The 16,485-nt window shown below is 44.0% G+C and overlaps 1 protein-coding gene across 1 annotated transcript in view; it reads left to right on the forward strand.

Moving 5' to 3' along the window:
• Positions 1-1,695: 1,695 nt before the first annotated feature.
• Positions 1,696-16,485, forward strand: part of LOC132395111 (trafficking regulator of GLUT4 1-like) — a 30,385-nt gene continuing 15,595 nt past the window's right edge. Inside the window, exons 1-2 of the mRNA XM_059971420.1 lie at positions 1,696-4,461; positions 13,747-13,879. Of these exons, the coding sequence (XP_059827403.1) occupies positions 4,051-4,461; positions 13,747-13,879 (544 nt within the window). The 5' untranslated portion in view covers positions 1,696-4,050. The remainder of the gene's footprint in view (positions 4,462-13,746; positions 13,880-16,485) is intronic.

Consider the following 16,485-nt stretch of genomic DNA (forward strand, 5'->3'; position numbering starts at 1 on the left):
AAAATGCCGGAGGAACTCAGCAGGCCTGGCAGCATCTATGTAAATGAGTGAACAGTCAACGTTTCGAGCCGAGGCCCTTCATCAGGACTGGAAAGGAAGGGTAAAGAAGCCAGAGTAAGATGGTGAGCATGGGGGAGAGGAAGGCCTTTCCTTTCCAGTCCTGGTGAAAGGTCTCGACCTAAAACACTGACTGTAATTCCTCTTCTTCGATCAGGGGTTCTCAACCTGGGGTCCATGGACCCCTCAGTTAATGGTAGGGGCCCATGGCATAATAAAGATGGGTAACCCCTGCCTTACATGCAACTGAACATGCTGAGCTCCTCCATTTTACTCTGGATTTCCAGTATCTGGAGAACCTCGTGTATTTATGACTTGCCAGTCCCACTACGAAGTCTCTTTGAGGTACGCTGACCCAGAAAAAGATTGAATCTTCTCTTTGACAGGGGTTTAGTGAGGTCCTCTCTCACCACTTCCCCCCACCCCTTCATGATCCCTGCTACTCTCTGATTCTTTGTTTCACCTGTCACCTGCTAGCCTGTACTCCCTCCCCTCCCCCCACCTTCTTAATCTGGCTTCTATCCCCTTCCTTTCGAGTTCTGATAAAGGGTCTCAGCCTGAAATGTCATTGGCCAATTCCTCTTCCTAGATGCTGCCTGACCTGCTGAGTTCCTCCACTACTTTGTGTGTATTGTTCAAACAAATAAACAATTATATTTCTGTGACTGAGGGCCTTTTGAGAGTACTCTGCTTAAAGTCAGAAGGTTTTGGGTTCAAGCTTCATGAAAAGCTTTAGCAGGTTACTTAAATTTAGAGTCGGTGCACCGTTGAGGCACGATGCACTGTCAGCAGAGATGATAAGCCAAGGCTACGTCAGACTAAAAGGATCGCTTGGCATGATTTTCATCATAGTGAGTATGTTGGCTAATGCTTCTCCCTCAGCTAATATCTCAGCAGGTCAGAGAGAAATGGTCAAGAGAGAGATTTAGAATAGATTAGAGATAATGCTTGAGACAGGTGGCCTTTTGTCAGTACACAATTGTGAAGAATGAAGCCTTTTCTCCAATCGTGGATGCCGATTGTCCCGTGGAGTATTCCTAGATATTTTCAGACAGAATTGACAAGGCTTGTATATTCTCTAGAGTTAAGAAGAATCAGGGAAGAATTCATTGAAATGTACAAAGTACTGACAAGCTGGATGAAGGGAGAATGTTTCCCTAGGCTGCAGGGTCTAGAAACAGTCATAATTTCAGGACAGACAATAATACTTTTATGAATGAGATGAGGAAGAATGTTTTCTCTCAGAAATTGGTGAATATGTGGAATTCTATGTCACTTAGGCAGTTAAGATCACTTACTGAAGACGTTTAGGAGGAGGTGGACAGGTTTCTAGACACAAGATGCATCAAAATATATGAAGGAAGAGTCAGGATTTGGGTTTGAGCTAGAGGATCAGTCATGATTGCATTGAATCTCAGAGGAGGTTAGAGGGCTGAGCGGCCTACTGCTCTCACTTTCTCGTTTCTATGTTTCAGCCGTGTATATGGTCACTTTCTTGCATGGGCTCCTGCTTTGTACAAAATGGCTCGCAGCGATATGCAAAACAACTTTTATTTTACTTCAAAAGAGAAAATACCCATATAAATTGAAGTTATTTCAATCCACTCTGAACACGTTTGCAATAAACTGCAGGTGCTGGAAACCAGAAACAGAACAGCAGAAAATGTTGGAAAAGCTCAGCAGGTCAGGCCACACCCACAGGGTGAGAAGAGTTAAAATATAAGGGCAGACACTCATGGTCAGTTGTATGGAAGAAGCCATGGAATGTGTATTGATGAAGGGAACTCTGGTCTAACACCCATAGGACAAAGTCAGAACCTGGTCTAACATTTAGAGATGGTGGGACACAACAAATCGGAGAATCTCAAGCAGGATCAGGGGATGGGATATTTGGTTCAAGGAAGGCAGGAGGAGAATCCATAGGAACAAAGCAAGTTGATAAAATGCTTTGGAGTAAGACTGTAAGACCGTAAGCCATTGGAGCAGAATTAAGCCACTCAGCCCATTGAGTCCGCTCTGCCATTCCATCATGGCTGGTCCATCATTCCTCTCAACCCCACATTCTCCTGCCTTCACCCCGTAACCTTTGACATTCTGACTAAGCAAGAACCTATCAACCTCTGCTTTAAATATACTCAGACTTGGCCTCCACAGCTATCCACCACAATGAATTCTACCAAACTTACTCCCATGCTAAATGCACATTTCTCTATTCAGAGGCTGTGCTCTCTGGTCCTAGACTGATAGGAAACACCCTCTCCACATCCAATGTATTTAGGCCTTTCAATAGTCAATTAGCTTCAAAAAGTTTTCCCCTACACACACACTATTCTTCTAACCTCCAGCGAATACAGGCCCAGAGCCATCAAGAATGATGTTAACCCTTTCACTCCCAGAGTCATCCTCATGAACCTCCTCTGGACCCTCTTCAACATGCCAGTATATCTTTTATTTATTTATTTCTGTATTGAGGTACAGGCCCTTCAAACCACACCACCCAGCAATCCCCGACTTAGCCTAATCATGGGATAATTCACAATGACCAATTAACCCACCAACCGGTATGTCTTTGGAGTGTGGGAGGAAACCGGAGCACCCGGAGGAAACCCACACAGTCACGGGGAGAAAGTACAATCTCCTTACAGACAGCGGAGGGAAGATAAGGGCCCGGAACTGCTCACAATACAGTACTCCCAAGTGCAGTCAGACCACTGCCTTATAAAGTCCCAGCTTTGCACCTTTGCCTGTATACTCTGGTCCTCGGGAAATGATTGCTAACAATCCCCTTGCCTTTCTTCCCTGCACAAGGTGTCTCAAGTCCCTTAGCACCTCAGATTTTCAAATTTTCTCCCCGTTTAGAAAATCAGGGGAAGCAGAGCAAAGGAGAATGGTTTAATTGCTTTTCTGCACATAGACCAAAACAATCTGACAAAACAGCTTGGATTAAACCATCAAATGGAACAATTTGCCAGTTCAATTTTCTACAGGAGGAACCTGTTGCAATCAAAGTCATAAATCTTGAGGTCGATCCTAATTAGTCCTATGGGTGTCACAGTCTTATACTTAAATGTTAAATCTGAATACCGTTATCTGTACAACTTTAATCTTAAACAGTGACCAGTGAGATTAAACGAAAACAATTAGCTGACAAGCGAGCACACTTATCATTCTATTCGATGGACTTGGAATTAGTTACCTCGAGTGTATAAACTCTGACAAATACACATATATAACTTAATCCTGAAACATTTTGTGTGCGTTACCCTTGATTTTGTTGCATACGGTTCAAACGATCGCTTTTAAACGGAGCCTGACCATCTGAAAGCATTAGCCGGAGTTACTTGTAATATCGATCAATCTTTTTTTTCAAATGGAGTTCTGTGGCTCCGCAAATACAATTGTATGAATTATGTAGAAAGCAATCATAGTGCAGCGAGTGGGGAGGAGGAGGATGTGTGATACAGAGCCTGACTCGGAAAGAAGCACGCTTTAAATGCAAGTATTCCCCAAGGTCTGGCAGCGGAGGGAACGGGCAGGTTGCAGACCGCCTCGTCTGCCTGTCGGGCAAAGGCATTCACAGGCAGGTAGGGAAGAGGGACACGTGGAGTCGATTCCATTCACTCGTCAGCGCAGGATCCGATTATTTTCCTCCCTAATTGTCTTAGAGGTTCGTGGAATTCCGCAAGTGGAGAGGGGACAGAGGAGTCCGCGTTGCAGCTTCGGAGAGATTGGAGCGCTATTTCTGACCAGCCCACCACATCTGCATGGGTTCGTCTGGTGCGAGGGAGCCCAGTGTGTCCACGCAGAGGGTGGCACTGTCAGACTGAGGAGAACGGCGGCTCGTGGCAAGGCGGGAATCTTCACCCTTTACCTCGCCGTCCACTTTCTTGTCCCCACCCCGACCATTTCAATGACCCGCGTGTTTGTTTAATCCCTCCGTTTCCTCCCTTCCCGAGGATGAGACTGTAAGACCTGCGCAGCGAGCGAGCAGCGATGGCCGTAAACACGGACGCGGAGTTTGAGAAGAACTTGGGTGAATCTGGGGACTCGGCTCTACCGAAGGATCACCAGGAGATGGAGAAGCTTCTGTTGAGCACGTCGCAGGCAAGCCTGGGGAATGGCATCAAGAACTCCAGGTCGTTCACTGTTAGCCTGCCGAACGCCAAGGAGCTGGAGGCCGAGCCCAATGGCCACAACATGAAGTACATGTCCTCGGAGTCAATGTCTAAAATTGGCGCCACACCCACTTCGCCGTCCCGGGTGAGCGTGGGAAGGGCATCGTCCACGGGCACAGGTAGTGCCCGGGAGCAGGCCCGGCCCAGGGATTACCTGATCCTGGCCATCCTCAGCTGCTTCTGCCCGATGTGGCCCATCAACATCGTGGCGCTCGTCTACTCCATCATGGTGAGTGTCCGGCGCGCTTTATCAGACTTAGTGTGATGCTGTGTTTCACAAGTTGGATCCCACGGCAGTGGAGGACGCTTGTGATGTTCCTCGTCGGTGAGGAGGCGATGATGCGGCGGGGGTTCTGTACTTAGCCGGGGAAGCCCGTGCGAGGGGAGGATGTGGGACGGCGAGGCTGCCCACGGGCGAGAAACCAAGAGCAGCAGGCGGCTTCCGGGGGCAGTCTCGAAGCGTGTACAGTTAGTTATCAGTGGATTCCCCCCGGAATGCCCAGACCAGCGAGGGGATTACCAAGAGATTTCTCTAATTTCACGGCCAGCCTTAACAATTTCCAACTCTTGAGTTCACGCCAGTCTTCAAGTAAGAAAATTATCGGGAGTCCCGGTCCAGAAACGGACCGCATTACCGGGGGAAATAAAGCTACCCACTTTAAACTGTGGAGAAAGTCGCCCGAACGGGAGATACATTTCCCCTCCAACCCCAGACGATGATCACCTTTCCTTAAAAATATTTTACTGGGTAAAGCATTTAATGGAAAGTAATTCGCCGAGTAAACTCATCGACAAGCGTCTTTTGCTTTCCAGATGAGAATGCAATTGAATCTGGAAATCTGAAATTTAAAAAAATAAAATAAAATGCTGGAAAAACTAAGCAATTCAGGCAATGTGGAAAAAGAGAGTTGATTTTTCAGACGGGAGACCTGCTCATTGGCAAGGTTTCCGACCCGAAGCGTTCTCTCCCTTTTCTACACGTGTTGTCTGACTGGCAGAGTTATTCCTGTACTTTTTGTATTTATCTTGCTTTGAAGAAGATGCAGGGATCTTTCTGCCTCCCTCACGGTCGAGAGGGAGACTCGAACCGCTGCCGGAGGGTTTAGCTGGGAGAACGCCTCCCGACTCGGGTGGCGGTGTGAGGTGGGAGCGGCGTCGCGCCCCACGCGGGTTGCTGAGTTTCGGGGTGATATCTCTGTGCCGGCAGAGCTGGCAGATCGGTCTGAGGATTAGTCTGAGATCGAGTTCGGGCTGGCGGCTCTGCCCGCAGCTGTCCGGATCCTGTCGCTGTTGGTTCTGGGTTCCCTTCGACCACGGACACCTCGGTTAATTGTAGAGGGTTCGTGGGGACCCCTGGCTTGGATTTTGAGACTCTCCAGTCGGACATTTCCCGATAGAAGACCAAGCCAGACACCCATTTCTGCTACAGGCAAATTGGCACTGATCTGACATTACTTGGGAGTCGGGGTCTGGCCTGCGGCTGTTAGAAATGATCCAGAGTCGTGCTCCACTCCCCTACAGTTTACAGGGAGCACCCGCCCTGTCCCAGCCCATTCCATCCATCAATTCTCAGCCCACCTTCACTTCTCGTCGACCTGACTGGATGAACACAGCGCTGGGCTACCTTTTAGTGGAAAAGAAGTCTCCTAAATCTGGTATGCTAAATGACAATATATGCAGTTCCCCTAAATTAGCATCTCAGCTCCATCTGCCAAAAGCAGAACTTCCCTGTAGCCCAATAATTTACATTTCCTACTCCCGATCTGAGATGTAGGTACATGGCCTCCTCTTGTGTCACAAGGAGGTCACCCTCAGGGTGGAGGAGCAATATATTCCCTCTCAATAGCCTCCAACCCAGATGGCATGAATATCAATTTCTCCTTCAGGTTAAAAAATTCCCCGCCCATCCTTCTATTCCCCAATTTGACCTCTTATCTCTTCTCACCTGCCTATTACCACCCCCAGTGCTCCTTCTCTTTCTTCTATAGTCCATTCTCCTCTCCGGTCAGTTTCTTTCATCTTTGGCTCTTTACCTTTCCCACCCACCTGGCTTCACCTATCTCGCTCTCTAGCTGCCACCTTCCAGCTATTCTTCTTCACTTCCCTTCATCTTCTTATTCTGGCGTCTTCCCACTAAAGACGTGCCCCTGCTGGAAATATGGATTGTTCATTCACTTCCATAGATGCCGCCTGACCTGCTGAGTTCCTCCAGCATTTTGTGTGTATTGCTTTGGGTTTCCAGCATCTGCAGAATTTCTTGTGTTTAAAACAGAGCTTTGCCAGTCATGTTAGGGTTAAGTTTAGGACAGGTTACCTCAGTCAAAGATTGTTTTAAAGAGCATCTTTAGGGTGTGGCAGAGGAAATTTCAAGCCTGAGGAAGGTGTCAGCTGTAGGACCATTAACAGTTGTAGAGTAATTGGGTTCAGAAGCTGAAATATCTTGGGAGGGTTATAGATCTGGAGGAGATTAAGCCAAGGATTTGAAAATAAAAGAGAATTTTGAAATCCAGTCATGGCTTAACTGGGTCCCATTGTAGCTGTCACAAAAATTGGAGGACAGAGCATAATTCTGATTTTTTTTGTGACCGCTTAGCTGTATTGCTGTTTTAATATTCCTTTATCCTTCACCTCTTCAGGTTTAACGTTTGATTCAACAATTAACGTTAACAAATGCTTAAAGAACTTTGGGTTGCAGAGATCTGGCGGCCCTTCCTATACCAACTGTTCATTGATTAATATCATTGCCTTGTAAAAATAGTTTAGATTGCTCTCTCTTTTGTAATATTCCACAACAGAGAGAGAAAGCATAGCAAAAAAAAAGAATTCTTGTGGGTTTTAACTGTACCCATCCCTAAAATTCTGTTTCGTTTACGTCCTTTCAAGTCCATGATTCGAGCTATTTTGGAGTGAGTCAGTGTTCCAATCTCACAGTAATCACCACAGACAGGGTATATTTCTCAGTTCAGTCAACAATTGCTTTTAGTTCAGCGGTTCCTTTCCCTGCAGACATTGGATTGTTAAAATGCTCGACTGGCTCAGGACAATATTACTGGTTTCCATAAAATTAAATATCCATGGCATAAATGGAAATATTCATTAATAATCGCTAAAGTCGAGCCTTAAGGTAGCAAATGTGCATTAGTCTTTCCAATAATGAAAATATGTTGTCATAAATAGGATTGGATAACTACTACAAGCACTTTCCCTTCTGACATCTTAAGTATAGAATCTTTGGCAGGTTCATTAGTTCTTTTCACCAGGAATTAACAGATAGAAATTATGAAAATTTGGAAATTTGCAAATGGTTTATTGATTTTATCTTAACTTGGACGGTTGCAATTCAGTTTACAAAAAGCTGCTTATAGATCAACATTAAAGGTACAATATGACTGGTTTATAGATTCAAATTACAAGAGAAATAAATAAACAATATGTCATCCGGCAGGTGTACAGTGCAGATTGACACACCCATTGTCAAAAGGATGTACCATTTGAAATGTAATATAATCTCTTATTTATAAACTGACCGTAAATCTAAACCGTGTTGAGGTTCTGTTAGAAATAAATCAGTCACTCAGATGGTTGCATATTTTGAGGCTTTCTCTGGTTGAATGCCTTTGACAGAAGTAAAATTCAAAATGAAATATACTGAGAAAAACAAATGCCTTGTATGGTCCTCAGCCGCCAATAAAAGTGCTTGTTTAGATTTTATAGTTTTTTAATGTTATTATTGGTGAGGCAGTATTATTGGTTTGCAGAAAATAAGATGAGGATAGCTTGTGCAAATGTACAGCTAATGCTTGCTCTGCCTCGTAAACTTCCAGGATAATTTCTAATTGATGGGGTTACTCATTTCAGGATTTTATAGCTTCTGGACCACATTTAACATCAATGTTCAACAACAGGGAGACTAATCAGCCTAGGCCTATTGTTCTTGTTTGCTGTGCCTTGTCTTTTTTTATATGAATCAGAAGATGCAGTTGTGAAGTCTTCAATGAACGTGATAACTACCGATGGTACTTGCACAGCGAGTCTGTATTAAAGGCTGGTCATTATTTTTGGAGTTGCGCCAAGCAACTAAGTGCCTCAAGAGGCAGAAACAATGATGGGAAATGCTGGAAATTCTCAGCAGGTCGTGCAGCATCTGTTGAGAGAGAAACTGAGGTTAACATTTCCAGTTGAAGTTTCTTCATTTGTCTCCAATATTAATTCTGTTTCTCTGTCCACAGATGTTCAAAGGTTCATTTATTATTAAAGTATGTATCCATATACAAATCTGAGATTTCTCTTCTCCAGATAGCCACAAAGCAAAGAAAGAAGTTACAAGTCGTTTAGAGAGAAACAGCAAACCAACTCTCCCTCCCCTGCACAAAATGGAACAAGAACATTAACCCCCCCAGACAAACTCCCCCCTGCACAAAAAAGCTAACAGAACACAACAAGAACATCAACCCCTCCCCCAAGATCAACTCCTGTCGCACAGCAAAACAGAAAAAGAACGAGTGATAAAGAACACAATATAAAAACCATAAGTCTGAAACAATCCACGGTCCACAAACTGGTGCATTTCCGGTATTTTCTCTTTTTATTTCAGATTTCCAGCATCTACCTGTTCTTGAGTTCCCGAGTTCCCTCGAGAGGAGATTATAGTGAGCAAAAATGACAACTTAGTTAAAATTTATGATTTGAATAAAACATATCCTTGTATTTTTTTTAAAAAGCTTTGACTTTTGCTTAATTACATCTTGATTAATATTACATTTATGCTAATTGCAATTGTAAGCAATAATGAAAAAAAAATGCCCCTGGGTTCACTGGGGATTTTAGCTCAACAGGGATCATGTTGTGAAGCTGGGAGTTAACCTTGGCTCTGGAAAGCCAGTTTCGGTGTAAATAACACTGCTTTAAGCCCAGCATTACCTCCCAAATTAATTATTTCTGTTCAATATATCTGTTGATCATTCCAACTTCAGATCGTACAATGAAAAGTCAGTGATTCTGAGGTTGAATGGAGTTCTCACAAGAGCAACCATAATCTTTTTTATCCAGGCAGAATACCTCCTTTAAGACTGCTGCAATCTAATAGAATGTTCTCTACTTAAGCTATTGTTACGGTGAAGTGCAGTGCTCCAAGAGAACTGTTAATGCAGATCCGTAGCTGTTGTCCAAGCTGTAATAATTTGCAAGGAAATGCAAAACTGTGAAACCAGACCTCTTGGTTCAAGTGATATTACATTAATGAATGCTTATTGATTTACTGTAATAACTTGTGGCATCATTCAATCCTAATTTAATCTCTAATGGAATACTTGATGCCTTGGCCAAACATAATACCACACCCCTTCCAAAAACCAAAATTCTTTTTGTCATCCACTATTTACCTTGGGCTCTAAAACTCATATGACAATGATTTCTCTAACTTCCAGTAATTTTTCCCTCTTCTTCATTCCCCACTCTGGCTCTCCTCTTACCTCTTCTCTTCTCCTCACCTGCCTATCACCTCTCCTTGGTGGCCCTCCTCCTCCTTCCCTTTGTCCCATGGTCTACTCTCCTCTCCTATCAGATTTCTTCTTCTTCAGCCCTTTACGTTTTTCACCTCCCAGCTTCTCACTTCATCCCCCTGCCCCCTCCCCACCCATCTACATTCTCCCTCACCTGGCTTCAGCCTATAACCATCCAGCTTGTACTCCTTCCCCTCCCCCACCTTCCTTTGCAGTTCAGATGAAGGGTCTTGACCTGAAACATCAAATGTTTATTCTTTTCCATAGATGCTGCCTGACCTGCTGAGTTCCTCCAGCACTTTGTGTGTGCTATTCTGGATTTCCAGAATCTGTCTTTCTAATTTATTCATTTATGGGATGTGGGTGTCGCCAGCATTCATTCCCCTTCCCTAATTGCCCCTGAGAAGGTGGTGATGAGCTGCCTTCTTGAACCGCTGCAGTCCCTGAGGTGTAGGTACACCCACGGTGCTGATAGGGAGGGAATTCCATGATTTTGCCCCAGCGATAATGAAAGAACAGTGAAATGTTTCCAAGTCAGGATGGTGAATAACTTGGACAAGGGTTTTCCAACTAGCTCTGCTCCCAGGGCTCAGTTGTCTTCATCCTTCTAGATGGTAGTGGTTGTGGGTCTGGAAGGTGCTACCTTAGGAACTTTGGTTTGTTGTTGCAGTGCATCTTGTAGAAAGAACACACTTCTACACTCGTGTTTATGACATAAGACCTCCAATGTCACTTTTCTTTAAACAAGGATTTAGATTGCCCGATAGCAACAACTCCCATTCGCAGCTGAGAAATCAGAGAGGTGACTTGTTCCCATGCTTTTTCTTCAGATGGCACAAGATTGTCCTTTATTCACCAAGTTTAACTTGTGCAGAAATTCCATACAACTTCCTGAATGTTTGGCTGAAAAAACACACTCACTGTCTGCTGACGATTGATGTTATTGCGATATGGCAAACCCTGCTGTCAAGCCCAAGTTGTTGGATTGACAGTGCTCTGTCTAACTTCCAACAGTGCAGAAAGAGGCCACTCATCCCATTGACTCTGTGCCAGATCCCAAGAGCTGTCCCATCAGTCCCTCTCTCTTTCTTTATTTCCCCATTTTCCTGCAACGTAATTTCAAACATAGATGTCCACTAACTCCCCTTTGATGTTGGTTTTTTGCCACTAACCTACACCACATTGTAGCTATTGAACCTAAATACCTGTCTTTAGGATGATAAGAAATCAGAAAACCTGTGGGAAACCCACATGGTCACTCCATAGGAGTATTATTTATTGAGATACAGCACAGAATAGGCCCTTCTGGCCCTTTGAGCCACACCACCCAGCAGTACCCAGATTTAAACTGAGCCTAATCAAGGGACAATTTACAATGCCCAATCAACCTCCCAACCTGTACATCTTTGTACTATGGGAGAAAACGGAAGCACCTGTTCATGGGGAGAACGTACAAACTCCTTACAGGCAATGGCAGGAATTGAACCTGGGGCACTGGTATTGTAAACCATTGTGTTAACCACTATGCTACTGGTACCCATATTCTTCCCATATCTCGTCATGATACTGGCATATCAATATGATGGATGTCAGTACTGAGAGATAAAATTACTAATGTTTATTAGTATTCATTTGTACTTGTTGCCTTTCATTGTGTAAGGACTAGAGTATAAGAGCAAGGAAGCAATGCTAAGGCTTTATAAGGCACTGGTCAGATTGTACTTGGAGTATTGCGAGCAGTTTCGGGCCTTTAGCTAAGGAAAGATGTGTTGGCATTGGACAGGGTCCAAAGCAGCTTCACGAGAATGATTCTGAGAATGAAAGGGTTAATGTATGAGGAGCATTTGATGGCTCTGGGCCTGTACTTACTGGAATTTAGAAGAATGGAGAGGGGGATCTCACTGGAACATATGAGTATTGAAAAGCCAAAATAGAGTGGATGTGGAGAGGATGTAGTGGGGAAGTTCTGGGAATGAAAGGGTTGAAGTATGAGGAGTATTTCATGGCCTTGGGTCTGGACTCACTGGAGTTCAAAAGAATGAGGTGGGGATCTCATTGAAACTTATTAAAAATCAAAAGGTATAGACAGGCTGGGTGTGAAGAAGATAATTTCAATAGCAAGGGAGTCTAGCACCTGCGGGCACAGCCTCAGAATAGAAAGATGTCCCTTTAGAATAGAGATGAGAAGGAATTTCTTGAGCCAGAGAACAGTGAATCGGTGGGATTTATTGCCACAGATGGTTGTGGAAGCCAAATCATTGGGAACATTTAAAGCAAAGGTAGATAAGTTCTTAATTAGTAAGTGTGTTGAAGTTCAGGGGAGAAGGTAGGAGAATGGGGTAGAGTGGTGGAGCAGACTCGAAGGGGTGAATGGTATAATTCTACTCCTATGTTTTATGTTCGTATGATCTCATGTCTTATTATCAAACATTGTCCCCAACATAGTCCTTGCGTAAGTTAGAAGAAGGACAAGTTGTTTTTAATAATGCCCCCAAAATGATCCACAAAAGCATGGTGTTCATTTTACCTTTATCAAAAATACCAATTCCTTACTTGAGATCAAAAAATGATTGATTTGCTGCAAAGTTTAAAGGCATGAATTGGTACTCATTAGCGAACGGCTTGCCAATGGATACATTCATTTTACCGAAGCCTCTTTGCAATTCAAGACCTTCACCCGAAAGATGGATTGAAATTGTAAAACTATGCATGAAAGAACTGTGCACTTTTAGTCTGCTGAGTCATTTTGTTCTTAGAAACAGCGTTCCTGGGAAAGTAGGTCCAGCCTTTTCAAGAAATCTTCTATAGCAACTTTTATTTAAAGGCTTCATCTAAAACTTTGGTTCATATTTATAAAATTCCAGAGCTTTTAACAGTGAAGTGAGCTCATTAAACCGCCTTTGATCCTTTACCTGACGATCTCTGAGAAATTGAAATCTAATTATAAAGCGAAAAGTGACTTGATGATTAGCATGCATGTGTTTGTTCGAGCTGAGAAATGCCACATAAACAATAATGGCAGCAGGAACAACTCAGCTACCCATAGAGGTGTTCCAGCTCAGTACCTCTGGATTCAAGGAATCAACAGGGGAATGACAGCATAGAGCACAGGCAGGTCTTGTTGTAGGACATTTCAAACCATTTAAATTAAAATCTTTGTCAGAAAAAAAGTGGACAATTTCAACACAGTTATAATAGTCCGGAGAGCATCATGCATCACTAACCAGATTTAATAATATCCATGAGGTACATCTATTCCTTTCATTAATTTTAAAGGTTCTCAGAAATAATCTACCGGTTTTGTAAACCTTTTGCTGTTCCTTAAGACATAGGAGCAGAATTAGGCCTTTCAGCCCATCAAGTCAGCTCCACCATTCCATCTTGACCGATATATTATCTCCCTCAACTCCATTCTCCTCTCTTCTCCCTGTAATCATTGACACCCAGACTAATCAAGAGTCTATCAACTTCCACTGCAAATTTACCCAATGACTTGGCTTCCACAGCTGTCCATGGCAATGAACACCACAGATTTGCCAGCCTCTGGCTAAAGAAATTCCTCCTCTTTTCTGTTCTAAAGGGACGTTGTTCTATTATGAGCTGTGCCCTCTGGTCCTGGACTCCCACTTGGAAGGGGTCATTTGGAAAAAGTTATAATAAATGTCATGTTATTAGTGGACTATTTCCATTCCTGATCTTTTATAGTTTTATGCAATAAAACATCTGTATTAAAGTAAAATGAGGATTCCTGTTTGAAATTGTGTTTTATTTGTTTTCTAAGGCTTCCTTTTATTTTCAAATCTGTACCAGTTCTTTCTGTAATTGTTTGCTTCACATCCCATTTAGCTGCTGTACCTAGCAAAACAGCTCTTCATGATTTGGGTTTATTCCTTTCCATTAATGCTGCCCGACCTGCTGGGTTCCTCCAGCATTTCCAGAATCTGCTGTTTATTCACTCTTTAAAGTACCTTTCTATATAATAAATATCTAATGTCTGTTTTATTTTCCAACAGTCCAGAAACAGCTTACAACAAGGGGACACGGATGGAGCCAGGAGACTGGGACATCTTGCCAGATTACTAAGCGTTATAGCAATAGTCCTGGGGACGCTCATCATAATCACTTACTGTGTGGTCAACTATGCAGGTAAAGGAGGTTGAGGGATGTCACATTTGAGGTTTTGCTTATATGTACAATGTTTTGTAGAATCAGGATTGATATATTATAAAGTTCTTGCTCAAATCAATCTCAAATTACTTTGTAGAATCAAAACACATCAATAGTTCAATGGTTCCACTTAATATCAGAGAATGTATACAGTATACAATCACGAAAGAGGAGAAGAACCCCAAAGAATGACAGAAAAAACATAAGAACCCTCCCCACCAAACACCCCTCCCCCTTCCCAAGCACAAGCAGCATCAAAAGCATCAACCCCCACACTTGTCCCAGCAGGAAGCATTACCCCCACCACCAACAAGCAAACAATAGCAAATCAGTCAAAGAGGCCCTGATCTGGGTCCATCAGAAACTGTAGTTTGTAACCCAGCACTTTGATGTGCCAAAGGTGCACTCTCTCTCACTCTCTCTCCCTCCCTCTCTCTCTCTCCCCTACTCCCCTCTCTCCCCTCCCCCTCCCTCTCCTGCCCTCTCTCTCTCTCCCCTCTCTCCCCTCCCCCCTCTCCCCTCTCTCCTCCTCCCTCTCCTGCCCTCTCTCTCTCTCCCCTCTCTCCCCTCCCCCTCCCTCTCCCCCTCTCTCTCTCTCTCGCTCCCCCTTCTACCTCTCTTTCCCACTCCCCTTCCCTCTCCTGTCTCTCTCTCTCTCTCCCCTCCCCCTCCCTCTCCCCCTCTCTCTCTCACTCCCCCCTCTCTCTCTCTCGCACTCCCCTCTCTCCCCTCCCCCTCCCTCTCTCCCCCCACTTCCCTCTCTCCCCTCCCCCTCCCTCTCCCGCCCTCTCTCTCTCTCTCGCACTCCCCTCTCTCCCTCTCTCTCGCTCCCCCCTCTCCCTCTCTCTCTCTCTCTCCCACTCCCCTCTCCCCTCCCCTTCCCTCTCCCGCCCTCTCTTTCCCTCTCTCCCCCTCCCCTTCCCTCTCCCCTCTCTCTCTCTCCCCTCCCCCTCCCTCTCCCCCCCTTCTCTCTCTCGCTCCCCCCCCTCTCTCTCTCCCACTCCCTTCTCTCCCTCCCTCTCTCTCTCGGAGAGAGAGTGGTGTCACCTCTTCCAGAGTAAGACGGGAGACCGAGAAACAACTCGCTTTTCCAATGTTACAGTCTGCAGCATTGCTTTAATCCGAAGTTCTCTGATTCGAGAATTGGCAGCAAGCTGTCTCACCATCATGCGCCAGAGGGAGAGAGATTGAAGCATCGCAAAGCTTAAATCCCAAGTTAATTAAAAACAAATTAAACAATGAATTGCATTAGTTAATAACTGTACAGCAATTTCTTTATACCCTCCACACCTGCAACTTTGTGTTCCATTTGTATTGTCTGCCTACATCTGCACAGCAGGGCATTTACCACTTCACTGAGCAATTATTTATTGCCGCCAATCAGGGCAACAGCAGAAGATGAATAATGTCTGAACTCTGTTGTATCGTATATCTTGGTTGTGCTGGTTAAGGAGTGTGGATGCATACTCAGAAAATTCATTGAATAGAATAGAATAGAGTGAAGCTGGCTGCATGTCCTCCAAATTCAAATGGACATCTTGTCCCACTGAGGCACTGAGTCTATTTTGTTGTCATTGATGTCGTGGGAGATGGTGCTTGGGTCTTCCATCATTAGAAGTGTTTTTTTAGCTGAAGTAAACACAAGTTAATTCCTCATCCCCAATCCATGCACTGAAAAGTGAAAGCCTACAGATCCCAAAAATCTAAAACGAAAGAAAAAAATTGTTGGAAATACTTAGCAGGTCAGGCAGCATCGACAGCTTCTCCTTCAACAGGTGCAGCCTGGCCTGCTGAGTACATCCAACATCCCTGCTTTTCTTCAAATCTGCGCATTGTTCAGCTCCTACTTAAATATGACACAGGATGCATTATCAGAGAGGTCGTGATCAAACTTGCTTCTGTGTACTCTTATTAAAAAAGCTAATTTTCCTGTCAAGCTCTTAAGCAGAAAAGCAGCAAAGCACCGTTGCAAATAAACATCAATGTAAAGTAATTATGTTGGACAAACGTTTGTAGAAAATATTTCCAAGGTTTCAAGTTCTTGAATGTGATTACTGTCTGAGACTTAAGTTAAAAGCTCATGTTTGAGGACTGAATAGTGAGATTTAAAAGACTTTTTATTAAATAAAACATACTCTCTAAGTTTTGGTTTGATCACAAGCTCTCTGATAGTGATCTTGTGTCTTGTGGAAGCAGGAACTGAACCACACACTGATCTGAAACGTTAGAGGTACTCGGCAGGTCAGAAACACCGGCTGCAATCTACAGTTGCTGCAGAACTTGCATGTCTCCAGCACAAAGGAGTGGGCAGGGAAAACCGTTGTGGACACTACCCACCCTGCAAATTGCCTTTTCCAAAAACTCCCTTCTGGAAAGTGCTATCTGACTGCTAAAACAAAAATGTTGTTCCATTTTAGAAGCTTCCCTCCCAGTCAGTTAATCTGATCAACCATTCTAGTTAGCCTCCCCCAAACCCCTCCAACCAGTACCTGTGTCACTGCACTGTAAACACTTTAAAACATTCCTATAATAAAATTTATATTGAAAATACATGCCGGTATTTATGTATTGATGCATATTTTATT

The sequence above is a fragment of the Hypanus sabinus genome, chromosome 6 (assembly GCF_030144855.1).
Source record: "Hypanus sabinus isolate sHypSab1 chromosome 6, sHypSab1.hap1, whole genome shotgun sequence".
Taxonomy (NCBI): Eukaryota; Metazoa; Chordata; class Chondrichthyes; order Myliobatiformes; family Dasyatidae; genus Hypanus; species Hypanus sabinus.